The 23,624-nt window shown below is 39.7% G+C and overlaps 1 protein-coding gene across 18 annotated transcripts in view; it reads left to right on the top strand.

Moving 5' to 3' along the window:
- DMD (dystrophin) overlaps positions 1–23,624 on the top strand; it is a 1,096,913-nt gene that overhangs the window by 1,039,807 nt on the left and 33,482 nt on the right. For 14 of the 18 annotated variants that reach the window (XM_040582467.1, XM_040582466.1, XM_040582462.1 and 11 more), the window contains 6 exons: positions 1,663–1,748; positions 4,311–4,468; positions 12,591–12,757; positions 14,863–14,974; positions 20,019–20,155; positions 20,919–20,957. In XM_040582467.1, coding sequence (XP_040438401.1) covers positions 1,663–1,748; positions 4,311–4,468; positions 12,591–12,757; positions 14,863–14,974; positions 20,019–20,155; positions 20,919–20,957 — 699 coding nt within the window. The remainder of the gene's footprint in view (positions 1–1,662; positions 1,749–4,310; positions 4,469–12,590; positions 12,758–14,862; positions 14,975–20,018; positions 20,156–20,918; positions 20,958–23,624) is intronic. The other 4 variants (XM_040582468.1, XM_040582465.1, XM_040582480.1 and 1 more) reach the window with 1 other exon arrangement.

A 23,624-nucleotide genomic window follows, 5' to 3' on the forward strand; every position in this document is an offset into this window, starting at 1 on the left:
AAAGATATTAATCAAATTCACAGTCAATGACTGATCTAATTATGAGCACAGCTCTGCAAATCCAACACGTTTCAGATTTGTTTTAATTGATCAGTCACTCATGCTCATTTGCAGTAGCATGCTAAATTACTAGTTTGACTTGGGAGGAGAGGAGAGTGAACTAACAACTCAGGTTTCGTGCGAGTTTCAATTTAATATGCCTTGCAGAGAAATCATCTTTCTACATTTTTCTCTTGTATAATTTGCATGAGCCTGGTATTCATCAGGAGGAGATTCTCAATGCATAAATGATAATTAATTTGGAAAAGATTTGAGGGAGAGGAGTAAGAGGAGTGGAGTGTGGAAAGCATAGGTAAACAACAAATGCTTATCTGTGATGAAAAATACAAGATTCTTTAGTAAAGGGTTGCAAATTATAAATTCAGCTTTGTCCACCGGTTTGTTTATGCACCTTTCATGTGTTTGCAGGGGAGATGGGTGGGTAAATGAGCACTGTTAGCTCCTACAACACTTTCATAGGATTAAAAAGACAACGTGCATCTTTGCCAAACAGTGCAGCCTGATGCATGACTATGGCATGCCTGTACATGATTTATCTTATTACCAGTGGTATTCTTACTGGTGACCCTTCAAAACTATTGATAAGGCCCTGCTTCAGAAATGTTGGTTTGGGGCATCAGTTTCTATGTTTTATGTGTCTTGATTTGCAATAGATGTTATATATTTGAATTGCTGTCAGAAATACAAGTCTTGGGGGAAGCCAGCAACTCGAAGTGAACTGAGCTAAGCCAGATGACTGAGAGATGTGAAAGTTTGTCATTGTGTCACCTGCCACACAAAGGAGGGTGTTTTTCTCACAGTCACGTTAAAAAAACAAAAGTAATAGCACAGGCATGTTATAAGGCAGGAGTGAGCATGAGGGGAAGGCTGACCAGAAGCAGCACAGGGACTGATGTGGAGCATACCAGCCCCTCAGCACTGCACAGGACAGGTTTGAGTGCAGCAAGGAAGAGCTCAGAAACCACATTGTGTTATTAACAGCATAACTATACAGCCTGCCTGCCTTCTCATGATTTCTAGGCAAACTTCATCATCCACCAGAACATCTTACAAGTGCCTCTGTTGGTGCACACTGCTGGCAGAGGCTGCTTTTTTGTGCTTAGCCCCCTGTTGCTTTCTGAAACAAGTCAGAGCAGGGCTGACAGGCAGTAAGCAAAGACGTTCTAAAAACAACTGCTACATTGCATTTCTAATGAAAGTGAAACTGTACTGTCTTTGGCAAAAGGGATGGTTTGCTGTTCTGTCAAGGACCTCATCTTCTCTGAGAATAGCTCAGCAGTGGTTTCTAGAGAAGCCTGTTCAAATAAGCATGAGGTAAATACTCTTTACTCTTACTCATAAAAAAAGAGGTATTTCCAAATGAGACTGTTTCTCGTTGAAGTGATATGACGGCACAATCCAATTCAGCTATGCCTGTGTAGCCAGAACAACATTTTATCTTCCGTTTCTAGCTTACCTAATGACTGGGCAGCTGTGCTGTGCAGCTTGGTTCTATGTGGGACTTCATTTGTGATGACTATGGTACTGCAGTGAACTTCATTATAGTAAACAAATTGTGACATGAATGGATCATATTATCAGCCAGTGTTTCTTTTTCGTTAGGGGTCGAACAGGAAGGATCCGTGTCTTATCTTTCAAAACGGGTGTTGTATCCCTTTGTAAAGCACACCTGGAAGATAAATACAGATGTAAGTCAATGTAATCCTTTTGGGTTTACTTTATGTATCTATTCTGTGTTTATTCCTCCTATTTATTGCATGAACGTTTAAGTAGCATACAGAAACATTATTTTAGATGATCCATATGCCAAATGTGTTAATTTGCTCCACCTTATACTTCTAAGTGACTTGTTCAGTATGGTTTTATGTAGTTTAGCACAGTGATCCCTAAACTTTTTTGATCGCACCTCTACCAGTAAAAAATTTTTGAGCATACACCCCCAAGAGATGTATATTTATTTATAAATTGTATATATGTACTACTGCACTAATATGTTGTGTACATTAAAAAACAGAAAAAAATTTTAAAGTATGTGATAAAGTTGAAATAAACACTTTTATTTTTTTTTATGTAATTTATTAAAAGAACAAAAAATATTTTCTTACTGCACCTTAATGGATTTTCTTGCACATTCCCTGTGGTACAAGAACCCGTCTTTGGAGGCCATTGGTTTAGCACACCTTCAAACACAAAAATGCGTGCCTACAGGACTTCTTGCATTAACACCATTTTAAAATGCCTTAACTTTTCAAAATGTTTTCTACAACGTGATCTGGGTCTTATTAAGTACATTGTGTTTAAATATAGTTACTACCTTTAAATAACTACTAAGGGTATGCAAGTTTTGCATATTTTAATGGACCAAATCCTGAAAAACTTGAAAAAATTCCACTTGAAGTTTTTAACAGAGGCTAGGATCCAGAAAAAAACTACTGGTAAGAGTAGTTCTCAAGAGTAACTATCTGGTTAAATGAACTGGTGTTACTCATCCATGCATTTTAAAAAAACAGTAAAACCCCAACCTTTAGGATTTGACCCTGTACCATAGCAATTCTTCATAAGTTGTTATTATGCTGTTGTTCTGCTAATGAAAGCTAAAGAATGATAAAGAGAAAACAGACAGTTCCAACAGTGGAGTCTGTGCATGACTATATAATTGGATCAGATTTTAGGGCAATCATTATGAATGTCACAGTTTAGATCTCTATATGTTTCATGTGGGTGTTGTGAAAAAGCATTCAGAAAATCTTTTAAGAAAATTACTCAGTACAGATATTTTTCAAAATTATATTTCATTGAGGATTATCAAAGTTATAAAGGAAAACATTTATTCATATTTCATAGTCTCCTGCAGTGTGTGTAAACAGTAATGCATAACCCCCATTTTTTAGGTTTTAGAACACTTTATGTTTTAATGTGGAAATTGAAAGCTGAAAATTTTGTGGGAGACAAGGAACTGTTTCTGCCAGGGTGTGGTCTGGCTTCACCATCCATGTCGAAGTCATAGTGCAATTGCTGTTACTATTGCTGCAAGTGTGTGATGAGTCACACCGCTTAAAGTTTTTTCTCTCATTTGTGCAGCAGAGCAGAGTTGGTTGTGCTAGAGCACAAGTCTTCAGGCTTGCAAAGGTGATGGAAGGATTTATCCCAAAATTATTTATTTTAAAACTAGACGTGGCGAGAGTGACATTCATGTAATTAAAATATAATCCTTTCTCAATCTATTCCTTTATTCCTTCTGAAGAAAACAGGTGTTAAAGCAGTGCTAGGAAAGTTATCTCGAGCAGTGCTGAAGCACCTTTGTAATTGTATCCCTGGTGTCAGGTGAAATATTAAGGTGGCTCCAAAAAAGGAGCATTATTTTATTCTAGCCACCTTTCACACTCTTTTTGGTTTTTAACTCATTGAAAAGTAAGGAGAATTTATTCAGGTCATGTATTGTCAACAGGGATATTACCAAATAAATATTTCAGTTAACGCTCACCTGATTTTTCTTATTATGAACTCTAAAACCTCCTTGATGTATATGTAGTATAATTAATTCCCACCAAATTAAACTGGGCTTACAAATGTATAACAATCATGTCCTTTAAGGATTCTTTTCTAGAATGTTGCAGTAGCAGCACATGGCTTCAAGTGACATTTATTTCACTCCAGAAGTGAAAACTTAATATGATATTAACATTCCCAGTGATGGCAGGTTCTGTCATACTGTAATGCATTTCTTTCATTTTAGAAATACTCTTGGATTAAAAGATTATGATGTATTGAAGTTTAGGAGCTCTTGTTTTTCAGTTCAACTCATCTGAAAGAAAAATGGATTCTCTGCGTTGTATGTTGATTGCTAAGACTTGGAAATGTGCTATATATTTGAGCACTATATATATGTGCTCAAATCTATATATGAGATTATTTTACTGTTAAAAGGTATTTTTAAAAATATTATGATGTTGTGGCTCAACGATCTTGCTGTTTGGGTTAGCTGTGTTACAGAATCACAGCTGCTATTATCAGTAAAGCCACAGGTGCTGTGTTAGAACGGCCTTTCTTCCCAGCTACAAGCCAATAATGCTGTTAAAAATGAAGTTTATGGGAGGAGAAGCAGCCAAACTGAAGACGCATTTGTGTTATGTCCGCCAAGGCTCTTGACCGCGGTTGCAAGCATGTAAAACAGTACAAACATCAGCACTATTTGCTGCATCCATCCCAGTAGCGATGCTTTAGCTTTGGTGTCTTTTTCCTCCCTCCAGACCTGTTCAAGCAAGTGGCAAGCTCCACTGGCTTCTGCGACCAGCGCCGTCTGGGGCTCCTGCTGCACGACTCCATCCAGATCCCTCGGCAGCTGGGGGAAGTTGCCTCCTTTGGGGGCAGCAATATCGAGCCAAGTGTCAGAAGCTGCTTCCAGTTTGTAAGTTCATGTGTGCTTGCTGTTAATTTTCTGAGTTATATTTTGTGTCGAGGTAGGCTGTCCATTCTGATGAGGATTGAAAATCTTTAGGATACTGAGGGTCCTGTAATGGTGGTGTTCATTAGTGTATTAAATGATTGCTTTGACAAGATGTGTTTGATTTAGCCCGTTTCTCTGGCAGTGGTGGAAGAAGCCCAGATTATGCTGTTATCTAAACAGCAAATAATTGTCAACAAGGCTTATGTTGTAACTGAACCCTGCAAACAGAAGATAGATCACCATTTATTGCTGCCATATAGGTGAACAACAATGGTTAATCTAAATTTTGGGCGTATAAATACTAGTGACAGCCAAGTGCCCAGGGGAGCAATAGGAAAGGAGCAACTGCCTGCAATGCTGTCTAGGGGTGAGGAGTGGAGTGCTCACTGAGCTTCTTCCACTGCTTGAATGGATAATTCCAGTTTTTTTTAAAGAGTACTGAAAGAATTCCTGTCCTGTCTGTTGAGGAGTACACAGCAAAGTGGAGGCTCCTTTTCAAACTTATAAATTATTTAATCTGGGGAGGAAGAGAGTTAAGGGAATTATTCATCCTTCATCGTAACCATCAACAGAATGCACAAGATGAAGACAGCTGCTTAATGAAAAGGTAGAGGAGGGGAGGTAATGTATGGTGTGTGATTAACTCTCAATGCATCTTCTACATTACAATGGAAGAAATGCTCTTTTCCCATCCCCTAACTGTCTTCGGGGGATTTTTTTTGTTTGGTTGGGGGAGGAGTTGTCTGCTTTTTTGCCTGCTGCTCAAGTTTCATTATGTAGTAGTTTTAGATCTGTAGCAAGCAAAACACAGCAATTTTTTTGAATGAATATTAATGCTTTGAAGTAGTCTTGTTAGACACAGTGACTATGAAAAAGGATGTAATTCTAAAAGCACCACAAACTTCGGTTGTGATGGGATGTTTGCTTTCTGTATTTTGTAAACTTTTTCTAACAGGTTAATTGTACAGGATTTACATTTCCCATTTCCATCGTTCCTGTCTTGACCTTTTATAATTCTAATCTGTATATTTGATGCCATTTCCAAATGTTTTATAGGGCCATATCCTGGGTGGATAACCCATGCTGATAAACTATGCATAGTAATGCTGATAGCTGGGTTAGACCCTGCTGTGGCTTTAAAACCTGAAGTTCCACGTTGGGCTTCCAAGTGACACCAACACAAAATGGTGGTCTAAAGGTCATTTGTACAAGTGACCTTCCTCAGAAGTTAGGACTCACTGGATCCTGTCATTTTCCCAAGTGAATGGCAACAGCACTTAGAACACTGTTGAAAAACTGATAAGGGAAGTGACCTTGGAATCTAACAAAACCACATATTTTTGGAAAGGCAGCTGCCGTTCTGTGTGTTTATACTGAGCAAAAAACAATAAAATTCATAGTGATGAAGCACACAAAAACAGTTTTTATAAAGTAGGAAGACCTTGGAATAAATGTTTATTTGAATAAAATGAGTCAGCAACATTGTGATGACAAAGGAAGACATACCAGCGGGCTGAATGCCTCTCTTTTTCCTCTGGGTGTAGCCTCATTTTAACCTGCAGAGTGGGAGGGTGGTTTCTGACCTGGGTTGCAGCAGAACTGATGATCTTTTAGGAGGACCAGAAAGAGGGAGGGAGGCTCAACCGAGGAAAACCGAGGAAGAGAAATACAAAAATAGGTGGGATGGAGTCCTGGAGACAGGAGCAGAAATTGAAGCGTAGGGAGAGCCCTGATGGAGGGGAAGGACAAGGAACTAAGGAGTGGAAAAATAAGGGCCATCCTTAGGGAAGGATGGTAGGAACAGTAGTAGGAATAATAGTGATGAAGGAAACAGAAGGGTGGTTAGAATGAGGCATGAGTGAAAGGAGCAGTCAGGAATGGAGGAGATGGGGGAAGAAATAAGACCTTTCCAGAAGAAAGGAGGGGGGAGCACAGAGACATCCTTTCAGTGTAGGATGGTGGTGCATGGGGGACACAAGGGTGCTGAGGCTGGGGACAGATGGGTGGGGAGCAGGGAACAGCCTGAGAAACGGAGCGGCTGGAGGAGCTGGGCAGCCAAGGAAGATTGCACAGGGCTCCTGGCAGCCTCTTTGATGCAGTGAGATAATTTAATTTTTAAAAATATTCTGAGGATTCATAGTTTACATTACTAAGTAGAAGCTAAATGAAGTCTTTCTTTGTACGCCCACAGTGAAGAATGCTTTTCTTTATTTTTTTTTTTCTTTTTTTTTTCTTTTTTTTTTTTTTTTCCTTTCTGGTGACAATAAGCCAGCAATAAATTGCAGTCATGTCAGAGTCTGCAACAATGTGTGCTTCAGAAATGGCTCTCCCAGCCCCCTTAGGTTAGGTGCCCTGGCAACGGCCTTGTCTGTCTGCGCAACAGCAGAAAAAAAGGGGATGTTTACTGTTCCCAGCGATAACAGGGGAGATCTCTCCTGCTTTTCAGTTTGAAGTGTGAGTCCTTGGGAATGAGGGTTGGGAGGTGGGGCTTCCCAGCCCAGCTGCTGGCAGCAGCCTAGGTCCCCTTAGCGCAGGCTGCTGCTCCTGCCCTGTTATTCTTGTCCCCTCAGCACCAACTCATGCTTTTCGTAGTTTTCTTTATGTACAGGAAGGTGCTGATGGTAATTGTTTGGAGAAGGATATTACGGGACTCACCTTTCTTAGGCGGTGCAGGGGGATATAATTTCTGCTTTGAGATTTGAAAGAAAAAATATTTTTAAGTGAGAGTAAAGAGCTTGATCTAATGACCGTTTGAAGACTATATAGTTCCGCCTGGGCTTGGACTGCATCAAAGCAGGCTATATATCCATGAAAAATCGAGTGAATTCGGTACTACTGCAGCATGAAAGCACTTTTCTTTTAGTTCTGTGATGGGTATGTTTTTTAAGTAAACAGGATAGGGAATTGATATGGACTGAAGGACACACGTGCTGTGTTGTAATCACAGTGGAAAATTATTAATATGCTTTCCTTGTATAGTGTAAATAGGACCTAGGAATTCACATCACTGCCTTGGATGTGTCACTGTGACACTGGGATGTTTAAGAAATGTGATGTGAAAACAGAGTGCAGCTTGGATGAAAATCTCTCTTGCTGTTTCTCAATAAAATTTTGGGTATTTGGTTCTTGGTTATAAACTGCTTTAAGTATGCTTTCTTCTGAGGGTGTATTTGAAATGAAGTACTTGATGTGAAAAACTAGTACAGATGAAGCTAAGGAATAGTAAAATATGTACATTTAATTCACATCTGTATTTTAAACCTTGTTCCATTTCACTTTGATAGAGGAAAGTATTGTGATATTCTGTGTTGTACAGTCTTCGCTTCTAGATTTGTACTTCATCAATAATAAGGCAAGATCAGCCTGGCTTTGACAACCACTTAAATGTGTCCAAATCCGGGGTATTTACACAGACAAATAAAAACTGAAATAGGCGCCTGTTAGTCCTTTTAGGTGGAGTTTGGGTATTGTAAATCCTGTGCCAGGACCCTGATAGTGTCGTTGGCCATAAATGCTGTGATTTGAATTGGTTGGGTAGTTGTTTTGTGAGGGGTGGGTTTGTTTGTTTGTTTGTTTTTAATGTTTAGGAAATATCAATACTATGTACAAACCGCTATATATAGTTATATAGAGGTCTATATGAAAATAACCTACAAATGCAGTGTTAGAGTTGATGGGCTTGATCTCTTTAGAGAGATTCAGGCAGCCCTTGTTTCTATTCATAGGATATTTCTTCTGCTTTTGGCTCTGACGGGGAGAGCTGGCCTGAGAGAACTAGCAAATCCATCCTCAAGCTGCTATGCTGTAAATGTCATAAAACAGCAATTCTGGTTTTATTTCAGGAAGATTTTGCGAACCTGTGCCTGACTTTGGGAGGCACTCTTGAAGAGTCCTACAAGTGAACTGCTTTAAAGAACTATTTTAAAATGGTTTTAAGGGATAGGGGATAGGGAGCAGGAAGATGATGTTTTTCAAGTGTGGATGATATAAAACCGTACACTAATTCACTTCTGGGTTCATGGCTTTTTATTTTATTACTCTTTGCCACAACACTAAAAACATTGACTAGAGTAGTCAATGCAATCAAGTGTAACATAAGGGATCGAAGTAATGATCCTTAAGCATTTGCTCCAAGGGCCGAGGCAGATTTAAGCGGTTTGTATCACCCAAAGTTACCTTTATAATAATCCTGTTTCTGGACCATGAAACGGCCCTTGTCTCTGCCACAATTCTTGACTTTTGTTTTCTTACCAGCCAGCAATGGAGAGGACATGAACACACTTGAGTGGAAGACAAGATTGAACAGGGTTTGATCTGACTCCAGGGAGACAGGGCTGCTGTTCATGGCTTGCTCTGCATTTTTGAACTTTAAGAAGTCATAAGAATTCCTCAGTTCGGTTTGTCCAAAATAATATTTACCTAGACTAACATAAAGCTTTCTATCCCGTATGAAAAATACCATTAAATTAACAGTGTGGATTTATTTTCTATTAATTTCCTATGCTGCACATAAACAGAATGTAGCTCATCAAAAACGTTACCAGAAATTTCTGCTATATTCTCTGACACTTTCCCAAAAACTTACTACATTGTTCATGTAAAATCACAATTGTATTTTGGAGCATATTTCACATTATAACATTAATATGTCAGAGTAATTTTTAAACTGCTCACTGGAAGAGAGGGGAAAAGACGGAAAACTTCAACTCCCAAGTATTGCATAAAGTTGCTAGCACCACCCAACTTCCTATTTGCCCATTGTTTCTGCAAAATAAATACTGAAAAGCAGATGTCTGGAACATAATGAATTTGAATGTCCCCCCATAACAAATTGTTACTTGTAAGCTGGAAAGGGCTTTATGAATTTAACTTCATGATTCACTCTGTTATTACCGTAAAAATTGGGAGTTGCACAGAAATGTGTTCAGAAGAAGCATTAATATTCTTTACAGCTTGATCTTGTTGGTTCAGAATCGAACTATATGAATTCAGACTTCTTCCCTTATGTAAAATCTTTAGCTGCTGCCTTTACCGGATTTAGAGAGTATTAAAAAAATGGTAGTAACAGCTCAGGGAACAGTCGAGAACTGTCTGTCCTGTACTGTGTGACCCTGACCAGCTTTTCTCCACGTGGGTTTAAATCTTCATGTAATATAATTCAGTACCAGTTCTGATACATTTTAATGCACCTAATCTCTCTGAGCACAGGTTTTGTACAGCTGGCAAGCGAAGCTCTGGGTAGGCAGCTATTGGGACTGCTGGCAATAGACAGTGACTGCAAAATTAAAATAAATCTTTGGGTGTTACAGAAAGTCTTTCATCGCTGCAACGTTTTCCTTGCAAATTTAAAGCAGCTACAAGTGGAGAGCAGTGCTTTGGGCGACTCATTCTTATTCTAACTGCAGCTTGCACTGCAGCATTTCCGTACACTTCGTGTTTTTGTATTAGAAATGGGATAGTAAAGAGATCCTCTTAAAATTTCTTTGAGGCTTAGAGGACCACTGTAAAAAAGTGTAGTCTGCTAGGCAGGGTAATGGTTTCCCAGTGCAGTTCCTGGCTGATGCTGGCTCATGGAGTGAGCTACAGAAGGTCTCTTCCCAGCCGCTTTACTGCCCTGGCTGCTAGCTGAAAAAAAGACACATAAATGATCATATTTTTTAAATACACCTTTCTCTTAGGAGAATTCTAGAATTAATTTAATTCTATTGAATTCACTAGTGTTCTGCAGCAGAAGGCAGTACCCACTGTTTTGAACAAATTCTGTTGTCAGTGTTGGCTGGACTTTATTGTACTTTTGGTTTTCTCTGTATTTTTCTGTGGGGTATTCCTAAATTCTGTAGCTAGATGTAAAAGCAGAGAAGTAGGATTTAATGCAGAAGCCTTCAGAAATACTTCAGTGTGTGAAAACAAGAAAGGTTATTCCATTTCATCTAAGACCTGTAGTGAATACTACATTGTGAGGGTCTTTATCTAAATAATTGTAGATATGTTGCGGTTTGATGGTTTTACCCCAAACGTCCAAAAAGGATGTGTATAACTGTACTAGAAATCCATATATGTGCATCTTAAATGCAGTCATAGGAATCTTTAGATGGTTTCCCAAACTAGTATCTCAAGAAGAAAGTCCTGAACAAAAAATCTCTTCATTTTTAATTAACCAAAGTATAGCAGCAGCATTTTAAGTCAATTTTAATGCAGTGCATTATTCAGGAGATACTCTGGGGTATTTTTTTCTACATCTTTCTTGTGACGAGGGGTTCTGTCTAGGAGACTTTGCATTTTTCTCAGTTTTCAAATATTGATCAGTTAATTTGTTTGTCAAGATTATAAACAATGTTAGCTTTAAAAAAAAAAAAACCACACAACTAATTGGTTTTCCCTATAGCTCTCTCTGCTTTAGATCAGTTGTAATATTTTTTCTCCGTTTGTTGCTGTTTTAGTTAAATAAGGTAGCTAGGTCATACTAAACTCAGATTTTATGAGAAACTAGAAAAATAACTGAGAGCAAGCATAAGAAACCCCAGCACTCAATCCCCTATTCGTCTTGATCCATGTACATGATACATTAATACGTATTATTTATTTATATGCTTCAAATAGGTTTGGAACCACAAAGGAAGACAGTCTGCCTTGTGAAGTTTGAAATACAAAAGACTGGCTCACTAAGGGCTGTATTTGAAAGCCTAGCAAAAAGGGAAAACTGTGGATTTAAATGTATTCAGCCTATAAATATGCTGTTTCTGTTGGGTAGCATGGAAGAAAATGTCTCAAGGAATTTGAATTGGCACGTAGTGGTGGTTTAGAGAAATGGAGTGGAACAGTATCCCACTTCATTGCTTGGGCTGTTCCCTGTGTGGACGCATCCTCCCTTGCATCCTCCCTGCCCGAGCCCTTTGCTGTTCCCCCCTGATCCATTGCCTCGCTTTCAGCGCTGAAACCAGCTCCCAGGTTCTCTAACAGGCATGTGCTGCCTTCACCCCACCCTGCACACCGGGGAGATGTTCCCCCTAAATGTTGACTCCATCACCACTATTTTCCTTAAAATCCCTTTGGATGCTTTTTGCCTTTATTCTGCACTGTTCTGTACAGTGACTAGCCTGCCAGTACAGTATGGCTCCTACCCATGCAGACAGATTGCTGTTGTTCCCCGTTGCCCTGTGTTTCTCATCTCTTTGCCGTTTCTTTTTCCATATGGTAGATGCTGCTGGGTAGGGATGATAGACCATTTTTTGGTGCGTGCGTGGTGCCTGCTGCAGTGGTATTCAGCTCTGTGACTGAGCTGCCTCAAAGTTAGCATAGAAGAGATACCTGAAATAATCACACTTGTTAGGATGTGATGAGAAGGCAGCAGAGGAATGAGTCTGCTGGGAAGTGTTTATAGGCTCTTCTGCTGTGAGCAAAGAGGCAGAAGTGGGAAGTAATGGAATGTGAGCCTGAATCGATCGTATTCTGTGGGGCAAAACTGTATTGTGTTTGCAAGCAGTGATGGGAAATCTAGAGATGATATGGTGGGAGGACAGATTTTGGGGCATCTAAGGAGGAAGAGAGTTTACATTTTCAACAACAGCCTTGAGAAGGGGTTGGAATGATTTCCTTATGCACACATTTTGAAGAAGGGTAAGTATGGTAACAAAGGATGTTAAGAAGAAGGGAATTTTGGTCAAAAGATGTGCAGGTTTTAGGGCTTGGATAACACAAACTGTTTTTAAAATAGGTGAGAAGCAGTGCTATGCAGGCTCAGGTAAGAGAGCTGGGAAACATGAGATCAGGCGTCGCAGGTGATCATGTAAGTGGATGATTTTCTCTGTGATAGAGTTCATGGTAGTGCTGTCTATTGTAACAGGGAATAAGAAAGAGACATTTGAAACGTTAATAATAGTTTTCAGTTCCTGGCTTGAAGGCAGGATCCTGGAGTTTATTTTGATTTTATTTTTTTAATGGATGGCTGGATGGGAAAAATCTGGAGCATATTGAGGGAAAAGATATGGAGTAGGCAGGAAGCAAATGGCTTGAACTGTCAATTAGCTGGCAGTAGAGAGATCACTTGTGCTCAGCCCCTGTCTGTCTTCCCCCTGTGTTACAGGCCAACAACAAACCGGAGATCGAAGCGGCCCTCTTCCTCGACTGGATGAGGCTGGAACCACAGTCCATGGTGTGGCTGCCCGTCTTGCACAGGGTGGCCGCTGCTGAGACCGCCAAACACCAAGCAAAGTGTAACATCTGCAAGGAGTGCCCAATTATTGGGTTCAGGTACTAACTCACTCCCTTTCTGCCATGTGTACTACTGCTTGGTGGATCAAGAGATCTGCTTATTTCTGGGCCAATCATGTGCTCGATTTTATGCATTTTCTTCAGGGAAAAAATAATTGTGATGGGACATGGGGGAGAGTGACACCTAGACTGGGTACGGTGTTGTGAGAGTGGAAAAGGACAAAAATCATCTATCAGTTAAGGGATGGCCCTTCCTCTGTGTCCCAGCCTTTCCCTGTCTCAACCTAAGTATTGGTGGATTGCACAACTAAAACAATTAGCTTTGCATTCAGTGTGTCGTATACATGCCATTACCTTACCTGAATTGGATCCTAATGAATTGCTTTCTGTCGTGGTATAAAGCAAGGGAATGCCTTGAAAATTTGTGGATGTGTAAAGCTACATGTGCATTTCTCAGAGAAAGAATGTTGGTGGTGAAACATTAACCTGGAGTGGGGGAAATGTTGCTGGTCTATTTAAACATCTGGATCGACACCATGGTTACTATGGCAATGAATAAGTCACTGTGTTGTAAAATGGCTGTGTGTTGGTATGCCTGTTGAGAATCCACTTAACGGCTAAGTAAATACTCTCTTTCAATTATGCCTAGACTTGTTTTATCACTTTGCTGCGCAATAGCTGCTTTATATGGTTTCTGTCCTTTTTGTGCACGGTTTTCTTTCACCATTGGCATTTCTCCCTCTGTGGTATCATGTTGTTTACAAAGAGCTTTATGTAATTTTGTTTCTAAAACCTGGAAAGACAACAGCAGTAAGCAGTACCACATAGAAAAATCACTTTGCTCTAACCTGGGAGAGTATGAATGTTGCTTTTATGCATGTAGTGAGGCAGTGCTTTCTGCTATGCAGTTTCACAGGTAGTGGGAAACAGGGGAAATAATGAAGGTACTGCTTTGTGATTTGATAGTGAGTTTTTCTTCAGTGAGGCTGTTCCTCCAATCAGCTACATTCTTCTCCTTCTGCTTTTATTCTCCTTGAGTATTTATACTGGGATATATTATATATTACCAAGGAAGAGCTAGGGATGGGATGTGAGTAGTTTAGCACACTCACAAAGTCTGATTTTCCTGTTCCCAGATACGGTTTATGAACTACTGAATTATTTACATGGTTTTGTATAAATAGCCAAAGACAAGTAGGTGGAATTGAAAAATGCAGCACTTTGAAAATCAGAGGATGGCAAGTGAATGGATAGTCTGTAGTGAGCATCGAGAACTCAGGAAGTGGACACTGGAGCCCTGTGTTTGCATCTAATTTTACTTGACTGATCTCATCTGTCTCTCAAATTTATATAAGAAATCTATTATCATGACAGTAGAATCTGTCTGTCGCAGATTTTTGCTCTGCCTTTGCAAGTCATTGAAACCCTGTGTACGCACTTGACAAAAAGATACTGTACTGGAAGGCTTTCAGAAAGCTAATACTGTGCGCCCCAGTACATGTAAAACAATGTTCTTTTGAGGTCATTGTGACTGAACCGCTTCGTGTACTTGGAACAAGACAACCCTTATGCCTCTGGCTCTTTGAAGCACTTCAGCGTAGCAGATACAACAGTTAGCTGCCTCATAGAGCTGATGAGATTAAATAATAGACCTAAAGTGCATTCGGAGTTTTGCACGGATGGAATGCCATACGGGAAAATTGTTTTGATAGAGGTGCTAGGAAGGACACAAACAAATTCCTGCCTTGTATGCAGCACTTAGGAGTTTGCTAGAGTGACTTGTTGAAGAGGGCATTACTTCCTTGATTTTTAGTTCCTTAGGACATTGTGTGTTCAGAATCATGATGAAGAGCAAAAGAACTGAGATTACCATTACAGAGATAAAAGGCATGATGATGTCTTTCATATGTTGAGAGAATGTGTAGAAATCTTCGCTGTTGCCCAATGTTAATTTTTTTTCTGAAGATTCAGATCTTTGATAAACATCTGAGGCAGCAATACTTGTCCCTCGGTGGCAGAGGAGCATTGCCCAGTATTGCGTTCTGTGTGAAATCTCAGGGAAGAGAAAGTAATGCAGAAAACTTGACAAGCTGATATGAAGCATTCACATACAGAGCTCTGAAGCTGTGTTCTTCCTCTTTCAGGTATAGGAGTTTAAAGCACTTTAACTATGACATCTGCCAAAGTTGCTTCTTCTCTGGCCGTGTTGCAAAAGGTCATAAAATGCACTATCCCATGGTGGAATACTGCACACCAGTAAGTACCTGTTTTACTGACCCATACTGTCCCTTCTTATGTTGAAAGGAAAGATTTCATTTCCTATGTGCAAGGTAATGGAGCATTTGGGTGGCTTTTCTTTCCCCCCTTTAATTAAATCACCTTTTATACTATACATGCCAGCAATTTCTGATGCTTAGTAAAGGATGCTCCAGTGGTTTGAAGTAAATTGAAGTTCATTGTTTGTACAGTGCTGTGTCGTAATATTTTATTGCATGCTAATGACTTGCTCCATGTTCAGTGCCGTAGTTCACTTTATGGATCCTGCAGGAAGCCTTGATTTGTGTGAATATTCATTTGTATCATATGTCGCAATGTTTTCTCTGTATTAGTGTAAGAGTTTTCTTCCTTTCCTCAGCAAGTTGCTGCTTCTCGTTTTCCCTGCAACACTATGATTGCATTTTTAAATTCTTTATTATTTTGTGCTACCTTTCTATTGTATGATCACTTGATGATATAAAATATGAGGGAAGTTCTCAAGAGTAGCAGGTTAGATTTAATTTCTGAAGACTGGAAGCCAGCATGTTCAATGAAGTGCAAATGCACATGTCTTGCATTGAGGGTGGGGTGAGGGTCTTCATCCTTGTTTCACAGCTCTCAAAAGGATCACTTTTGTGTAAATGTTTCTTTCGTACCAGACAGGTGGCAAAGGAAATTCCGTATTACTCTCTCAGTGTGCTCCTTTTTTCTTTTTGGCCACTCATGACCAGTGCCGAAGGGCATAAATTAGAGGATCTCTCAAGTTGTCCTTCTACAATGCAGCATGACTGAGCTTTCAGCTGCCTTTGCTATTGTTTGTGGTGGTCTTGAAGCAGTGTACTCTCTGGTTGTCATTTCTTGGTGTAATGGGATGGTCCCTACGCTTGGGGACCCTTTCATCTGCTGGTCAGATATAAATGGTGAAAAGCATCAAAGCTATATATGGGCTAGCCTCATCAATTCATATGAATGGTCTGTACATCTTTGTGCAAACAAAAAACACGGCCAAAATGAAATAAAGACTCAGCTTTTCTTGGACACTTGGGAAAGATAGAGAAAAAAATATCCCCCTAAAATGATACTGTAAAGCAGAACCAGTATTTTTGTTGGGTTTAATTTATTGATACTTTTTTACATTATCTATCAATTTTTACTGTAGCATTTAAATGGCAGTATTTAATCTGAGTCTCTGGAAGGGCAACTAATGTGCATTTACTAGTTTTTTTGTTGGTATTCATTGGCTGCTGCTTTTTAGCATTGTCCCTCAGGGGTTGGGATTACTGGAAAGGGTGATTTGCCTGAAATACAAGTCAGAGGGAAATGCTGGCACTGCCTGGGCAGGTCTGAACAGACTTCTCGATTGCAGGCATTCCTAGAGCAGAATCTCATGATCTGAACTGTAGGGAAATTGAGTGAGCAACCAACTGACTGACCATGTTAGAGCATTCCTTCCAGCTGCAGCTGAATACCTCCTTGCTGAATTGGCTACGAATTTTGCAGTTTGCCACTCTTATTCTTGTTAATGAGCGACATGGGAGATTCATGAATGGTGCATAGAGTGCACAAACCAGCATCTTGCTACTGTTTTCTTAACCTGTTCATAGGATGTGTTTTGAGGAGAGAGAAATGAAAAGGGATTATGAGACACCCCCGCAATCTACAGCAACTCATTGCAACATGGGGTCTAGCACATTTCTCCCTAATAATACAGATTACTAGTAGGAGAACATGGTGGTGAACAGAAAACCTGCAACTGCATCCAGATTGCTGGATCAGAATAAAGAATGCTTCACAGCCAGTACATTTTTATGTGAATCCTGAACTCCAGCAGCCCATGCTAATATGCTGTGCCTGGCTGCACCAGCAGCCAGTTGAATTAGAGAAGGATTAAAGGAGGGGAGGGAGGGCTATGTGTGAATGTGACGCACAGCAAGCCCTGATCTTTTTTGTGTTGCTGCTATTACAAAAATAAACCCAAGTACTGTGTGCCTGAGCAAGACATCCACTGAAGCTATCATGTCTAGTATGTAATTGTTCTCTAAATGAATGAAAAGAGGTATGCAGGTGGCAGAGCATTTTTTCCTCTTCCTGCAGACAAATCTCTCACCTTAAAAATGCATTTTGGAAGACAGAAGACATGTGATGCCCTCTTTGATATCTCTTTGCAATAGCTAGATGTGCACAATGAAGTGTTTTGATATTTTTATTCCCCCTCCCTCTTACTTCCAGGAAATTTTGGAGCACTGCAGACTTTAATTCTGCTTAGGGGAGATTTAAAAACACATGCTAAATATCTGAGGGATGTGGTAACTTTTCGTGTCCTGCAAAAGGTTGAGGCAGAATAAGGGCAAGGCAATTCCCTAATTTTCATTTAGACAGAAAAATTACAATTATTCCTGAAAGCCATGCAGCTCAATTTATTGTTCAAAGAGGGGTGACTTTTAAAGAGGTTTCAAATAAAGCGTAGAATATAACTTCTAGATTGGAATTTAAACGTAGGATCATTTTTGTGTTTGGGTTTAACAAACAGTGACACACCAGCATAAAAACCACCTTGTTAGAAAGGATGCATGTCAAACCAAGATACCTGTCTACAGCTAGTGTTTACAGTTGAGAATGAGGTCTGAGGTGAGGGGCTGGCAAGGCACTTTCTTAAACCAAACTGGGAAGAGTCAGATGGTGATAAAGTTCTTTTAATGTGAATAAGAACTACTATCTCTTATTAAATAGTTTTGGTTTCAGAATAGTTTTGGAACATGGGTGACCCAGCTGCCTGTGTATTACTTTGATTTAAGAGAGCTGAGATGCTGAAGCTCCACTGTTTGTTCCTTGTAACCCAGTTCTACTAAGAGTTTTGTTTTGGATGAATTTACTCTGAAAATCATATGTAATAAACCAACTGTGGATAAATCAGAAAGCTTGGCTGAAAATAGCCTCCATTTATCAACTTGTCCACATAATAATCACATTTTCTTTGCCTTTCTTATGCTCCTTGAACATTTTTTAAATGGCAGTTGGATTGTATGAGAGCTGTGTGGTGCTTCTAGTTGTTACTAGAAGACATATTTTCTTCTTGGGATTCTTGTGCTGCCAGTAGATTGGGATGTTTCCATGCAAAGCCACCATTTTACTGTTTGGTTGTCATGCAGATGTTCAGAGGAGCAAGGCGGGGATAACAGCCCCAGGAAGGTCAAAGCAAAAAATGTTTTATTGTTAATTTTACCTGAAAACACTTAATCCAAATTACCGTCAAATGCAATGGAAAGTGTTCACAGTATTGAAAATAGACAAAGCAGGAATAAATGGTTATAAATGACACAGGTGAGCACACTGGACAGAAAGCTATGCTTAGTCCATTTATAACAAGAGTAAATACGAAAAATATTTCTCTGTTCCTGACAGATGTCCTCTGTGGGCTCTCCTGATGCTGACCTGGTTAGGAGCTCTCCTAGCAGGCATTGCAGATGGCGTTCAGCAGAGGGAATTCCCTCCTGCTGAGGCATGCAAGGCCGCCACAGTAAATCCCCTTTCTGGAGTCCTCTGGGTCATCTGGGCGTACTTAATCCCTGCCTTCCCAAAATGTTTTTACTTTGGAGGTATTGAGGAAGTTATATCTAATGTTACTGAGCATTATCTCAGTTTCTTGAAAGTACAGATGCTGCTGTACTGGATTATAGGTTCTGCTGTGTCACTTCTCTGCCAGTCCTTGCTCACACCAAATTTTCCTACCAAACTAACTGGAAAGAGAGCTAAATTATTTCCAGCTTTAAATGGAGCCTGTAGGTGTCGTCAGTACAGGGATAATATTTGTCCTTTCCGTTAATGCATTTCAATTTTTCTGCAGATTATTTTTCAGGGCATCCTTAATTTTTCTACCCAGGCCCTCATTAAAAATCTATACTTCTGTGTTTCAGCAGTTCTTTGAAGGTTGGCTTGACTGATAGGTCCCAGCACCTCCTTCCTCTCTAAATAGAAGGCATAGAACTCATTAGCAAATGTCAGAAAGATTAACTTTTCCCTCATTTCTTTCCTTCAGATGAGATACACTGGAGAAGCAGTATCGTTATGTGGGTCAGGAAGAACTTACTTTACTGTAGAAGAGCAGTATTTCAGGGTCGAGTGTCTCTGTGAGGTGCAGACAAGGGAGGGAGTGCTGCCTGACTACAGTAACTGAAGTCTTCCATTAAAATTCTTCAGAAAATTGCCTGACTCTTAATCAGGCTCACAAGAAGTCTTGCATCTTCCCAGCAGACATCCTTTGAACTCTTACTGGCTCATTCTGGTGTTTAGGAAACTTAATTCCACTTTGTGCTCCTCTGCTGGTCTCTACAGCAGCAAGGAAAGCTGACTACAGGCGAGAGAGTAGAAAACTGTGCAAATTGTACTGTCCTCAGGGTACTGATCTTAAATGCCTGCTAGGTTCAGATTAAACAGGTGCAGGAAGACATAACTGATCTAAGGGTTTTCAGTAGCTCTTGCCTGCTTTTTGTTTCTCTTTGATCAAAATATTAATGGCAGAGTAGGCTGAGAATGGAAACTGGAAAGAAGGCATACTGAGAGTACTGGCCTCACTTTGGTGGACTGACGAGTCCATGAGATGTAGATGACGAGTGTGCAGTAAGAGTCAGGATCCAGGCAGTGAAGCAGCTAGTTGGACACACAGACCAGCTGTGTATCCTCCATTACAGCCATTTTAGTGCTGAACGAAAAGCAGCCAGAGTCCCATGAGTCAGGTGAAGAAATGACAAATTCTTGTCTAATTATTGCCTGTCCTCTTGAAACCACCTGAGACTAGGCATGAGCCCATCAGGGGGTTTTGGAGCTTCCCTTTTTCCTCCTTCCTCCCCACTAGCAGTGTTGCTGTATAGTAAATTGTAAGGTGACGGTGATAAGTAAATAAAATATGCAGTTTGGGAGGCCGGGCGTTTGGTAGCTCTGCTTGGCGTGGCCACAGCTCTTCCAAGAGACCCAGGAAAGGAAGAGGCAACTGAAAAACTGTAATAACCTCATGAAAGATGATTTCATTGTGATTTGTGGCTTTCAGACAACTTCGGGAGAAGATGTCCGTGACTTCGCCAAGGTACTAAAAAACAAATTTCGAACAAAAAGATATTTTGCAAAGCACCCACGAATGGGCTACCTGCCTGTGCAAACTGTCTTGGAGGGAGACAACATGGAAACGTGAGTAGCTCTCAAGTGTCTAAATAGCAATTCATTTGGTATGCTCTGGTGAGCTCCCCAGCTGGTGCCAATTCCCTTCACTTCCTAAACGCATAAAGCCTCTTCATGTCTTTCATTTCTGTTAACCTTGGCTGGCAGGAAAACACAAGCTGGGATTCCAATTGCCATTGCCTTTATCAGTTTTCACCTGTCCTCATACAGGAACTTACAACTTCAGTTAGCAAAAGAAAAATACTTGCCATGTTACAGACAGCCTTATAAACTTTTACGTTTGATATGGCAATTTGGAGATGAATGATCTCTGCATTAAATTTTTATTTTCTTCCAAATGGGTTACTTTCTGTGGTTTTATTTTTTTAATGCAGCTGCTGTGTTTGCAAGCTTCCCAGCTGATTTCTTCTTTTCTCACCCTATGTATTTAGTCTTACTAAATGACTTTGATGTCTTTATTGGGAAAAAGAGCAATAGTGATGCACGTGGAGAAATCAATGAGTTAACCCACCTCCTTTTCGTTTTTTTGGGTTTTTTTACAAGTTTAATGAGTTGTTTAATGGCAATTGCACGCAGCTTGTTCTCTCTCTCTCTCTCTCTGATTTCAATTTTTTCCTCTTTTTGGTTGGTTGCTCTGCACAGTCATTCATGTTGGTCTGTTAAGATTTCTGTTTTTTAGTTGTGATTATTTTTTCTTTAAACTTTTCTGTAATTATTTTGCTGCTGAGTTTCTTCTGCCTCTATCTTCACCTCCTCATTTTTTGTCTTGCAGTCCTGTTACTCTGATCAACTTCTGGCCAGTAGATTCTGCGTGAGTACTTTTGCTGGAGTGTGCTGCTGCTGCTACTGCTGCTACGTTCCCTCACTTTTTTGTTTGTTTCTTTGTTTAGTTTTGCATAAGTTCATTTCCTTCTTTCTTTATGGTTATTTTCTTTGGTGCACTCTCTGAAGGAATATTTTGATCCCAAATGAGTAGAATGGGATAAATCCAGGAATTCCCAGCAGTCATGGATTGTGTACTGTATACTCTTTCTGGAGTATGTATTTTCATCAAATTAACAGGGATTTTGGTGCAGTCTTACTAATGCTTTTGAGAGTTTGTCATTTAAAAGCCTGTGTTTCTGAATGTGTCGATTCCTCTGAATGTATTCTTAAATGCTTTTTGAAAGATAGAAATTGAACTTGATGGATTTAATTCAGTTTCAGGAATGACATTGTTTTGTATATAAAGCTAAAATTGGTTTTACGCGCAACCATGCACACTCATACACTCATATGCCCCAATTAATCCAAAGCTCAATGAGTATTTTATTATTTCTTTAGATACAGTAAGATTTGTCAAGACAGGTTGAAATGGGGAAATGTTTACTGTATTTTTTTCTGAAGTTAAAAAGCAGGATTTTTCAGCTATGAAATGGATTTTCATTCTTGCACCATTCCTGCACGTGCATTGTCTTATTGTTGTAGTAATACCCTCAGCATAAACTAAAGATATATATACTTACCATTGTGGCATTTGCTACTACCAGTGTTACATGGATGATTTTAGAATAATGTTAAATAAGGATTATTTTTAATTTGCATATTGGTAACTAATGAGAAACTAATAAATAGAATTTTATATATTTCTATATGGTCAAATGTATATGGCGTGCACCTTCATTGAATTTTTGGTAGAATAAACAATAGTGAAATGTATACATTGGAATGTTGATTTTATAATTTTCATTTGGAGCACTAACCATTGGGAAGTCAAGTGCTCTACCTGTAGGAAATTTAAGCAACTAAGAAACGCATCATGTGCTGCAGACTTCATATGGTTGAGAATTCTCCCACAAAAAACACTAAAAGGCTGAAGCCAGACTGAAATAGAAGGGATTTGAACTTCAGGATGCACTTTCGTTTGCAAATGCATCTGGGGATGATTGCAGCATACTATATACTCAACTGTGGATCTGGATTTCTTACCCTTTAGAACAATTGGAAAGTTAAAAGTAACATTTTAAGAAAGCTTGGATAATATGGAATGTCATTGTTGTGTCTGACATAACATGAAATTAAGCTGCCATAACATGCTTAACTTACAGTAATAATATTATGGTATGCCTACACCAATAGCTTCACACTGAAGGTTTGGTGTTGTATGCTACAGGATTTTAACCTTGTATGTAATCCTAAGAAAACTTGAGAAGTACTGAGGTGCAGGATTTGTACGGAGAGGTTGCACCTTTTATCAGACCAACTCGTGTGTCTTCCTGAGCACAATCATTCCCTCTAGTCTGACAAGAAAGCAGATAATTAAGAAATGAATAGTGACTGGAAAGAATTGCTTTTCATTTTGTTCTGCTTTGTTCCTTTCCTTTGTGCTAGACCACCAGGCTTTTACAACACGAATTACTGAGCTACCCAGGTTTAAAGCTGTTTCTCAGTTACAGGACTGAATCCAACTTCAGTAGTCAAACCTCTTACTCTGGTTATCATAAAACTTTCCCATGTTTTCTAAGATCTTGCCTTTTTCTGGTGCTTTCATGCCAGCTTTCTTGTAATCTTCAGAGTACTCCAGAAGAGCATAACCTGCTGGCATTCAGCAATGCTAGTGCTATCCTGACATGAACATGTGGTATACATGGAACTGTTTGTAAATACACGTGTATATAGTTTTTGATAGAAGTTAGTGGTTCTGACTCCTTACTATCCAGTATTTTGCACAGAAACTCAGCTTGCCAGGCATTAAAGGGACAGCTCACACTTTTTGTGAGAATTTGTGTCTTTTTACTTGGACGTCTGTGGTACTAATAGAAATTTCTTGATTTTGTGCTTTCAAAAAGCATCGACTGAAACGCTGAGCAGCAAGAAAAGTGCCTTCATTGGGCCAGCCAGGTCTCCAGGGGTGCAGGGAATTACAGGAGGTGGTATTTGCCACTCGATCAGCTCTTGACTTGACTGGAATTACCCAGGCTGTTCTTGGAGATCCCAGCTTGAGCAATGCAGCTGTGGAACCCTTGTAAAAGGGATGTTTATCTTGGCAAAATATGGGCTATGTCTCTCAGCCTTCTTGCTAACTGTACATACTGATTAGGTGGGCTAAATGTGTGTGCTCAGAAAGGAAGGACAGTTATCTGTAGCACGTATGGTCATGTAGGAGTATGTCCTATGCAACAGCCTGCAGTGCAGCACAGTTGTTCTCAGGCTTGCTCAGGTGCTGGCAAAAATGTACCTCTGAGCAGCTAAACTCAGCAGTGCTGCTCAACAGGTGTGCTTTCTTATGCAAACTTTTAAATAGTTGTTTGAGGTAGATCTCTACTGCAGTATGTTCTGAAGTGGAGACAAACCTTGAAATGTGACATCATCCCCTGCCTGCAGTGGATGGAGAGGCAGAATCAGCTTCAAGTTACACAACACTGCGTTGTCCTTAAAATATATGTTTATTACATACCTTGTTCATTTCTGAAGTTGAAACTTAGTTTCGAGTCACAAA

Source organism: Falco naumanni, chromosome 2 (genome assembly GCF_017639655.2).
Source record: "Falco naumanni isolate bFalNau1 chromosome 2, bFalNau1.pat, whole genome shotgun sequence".
Taxonomy (NCBI): domain Eukaryota; kingdom Metazoa; phylum Chordata; class Aves; order Falconiformes; family Falconidae; genus Falco; species Falco naumanni.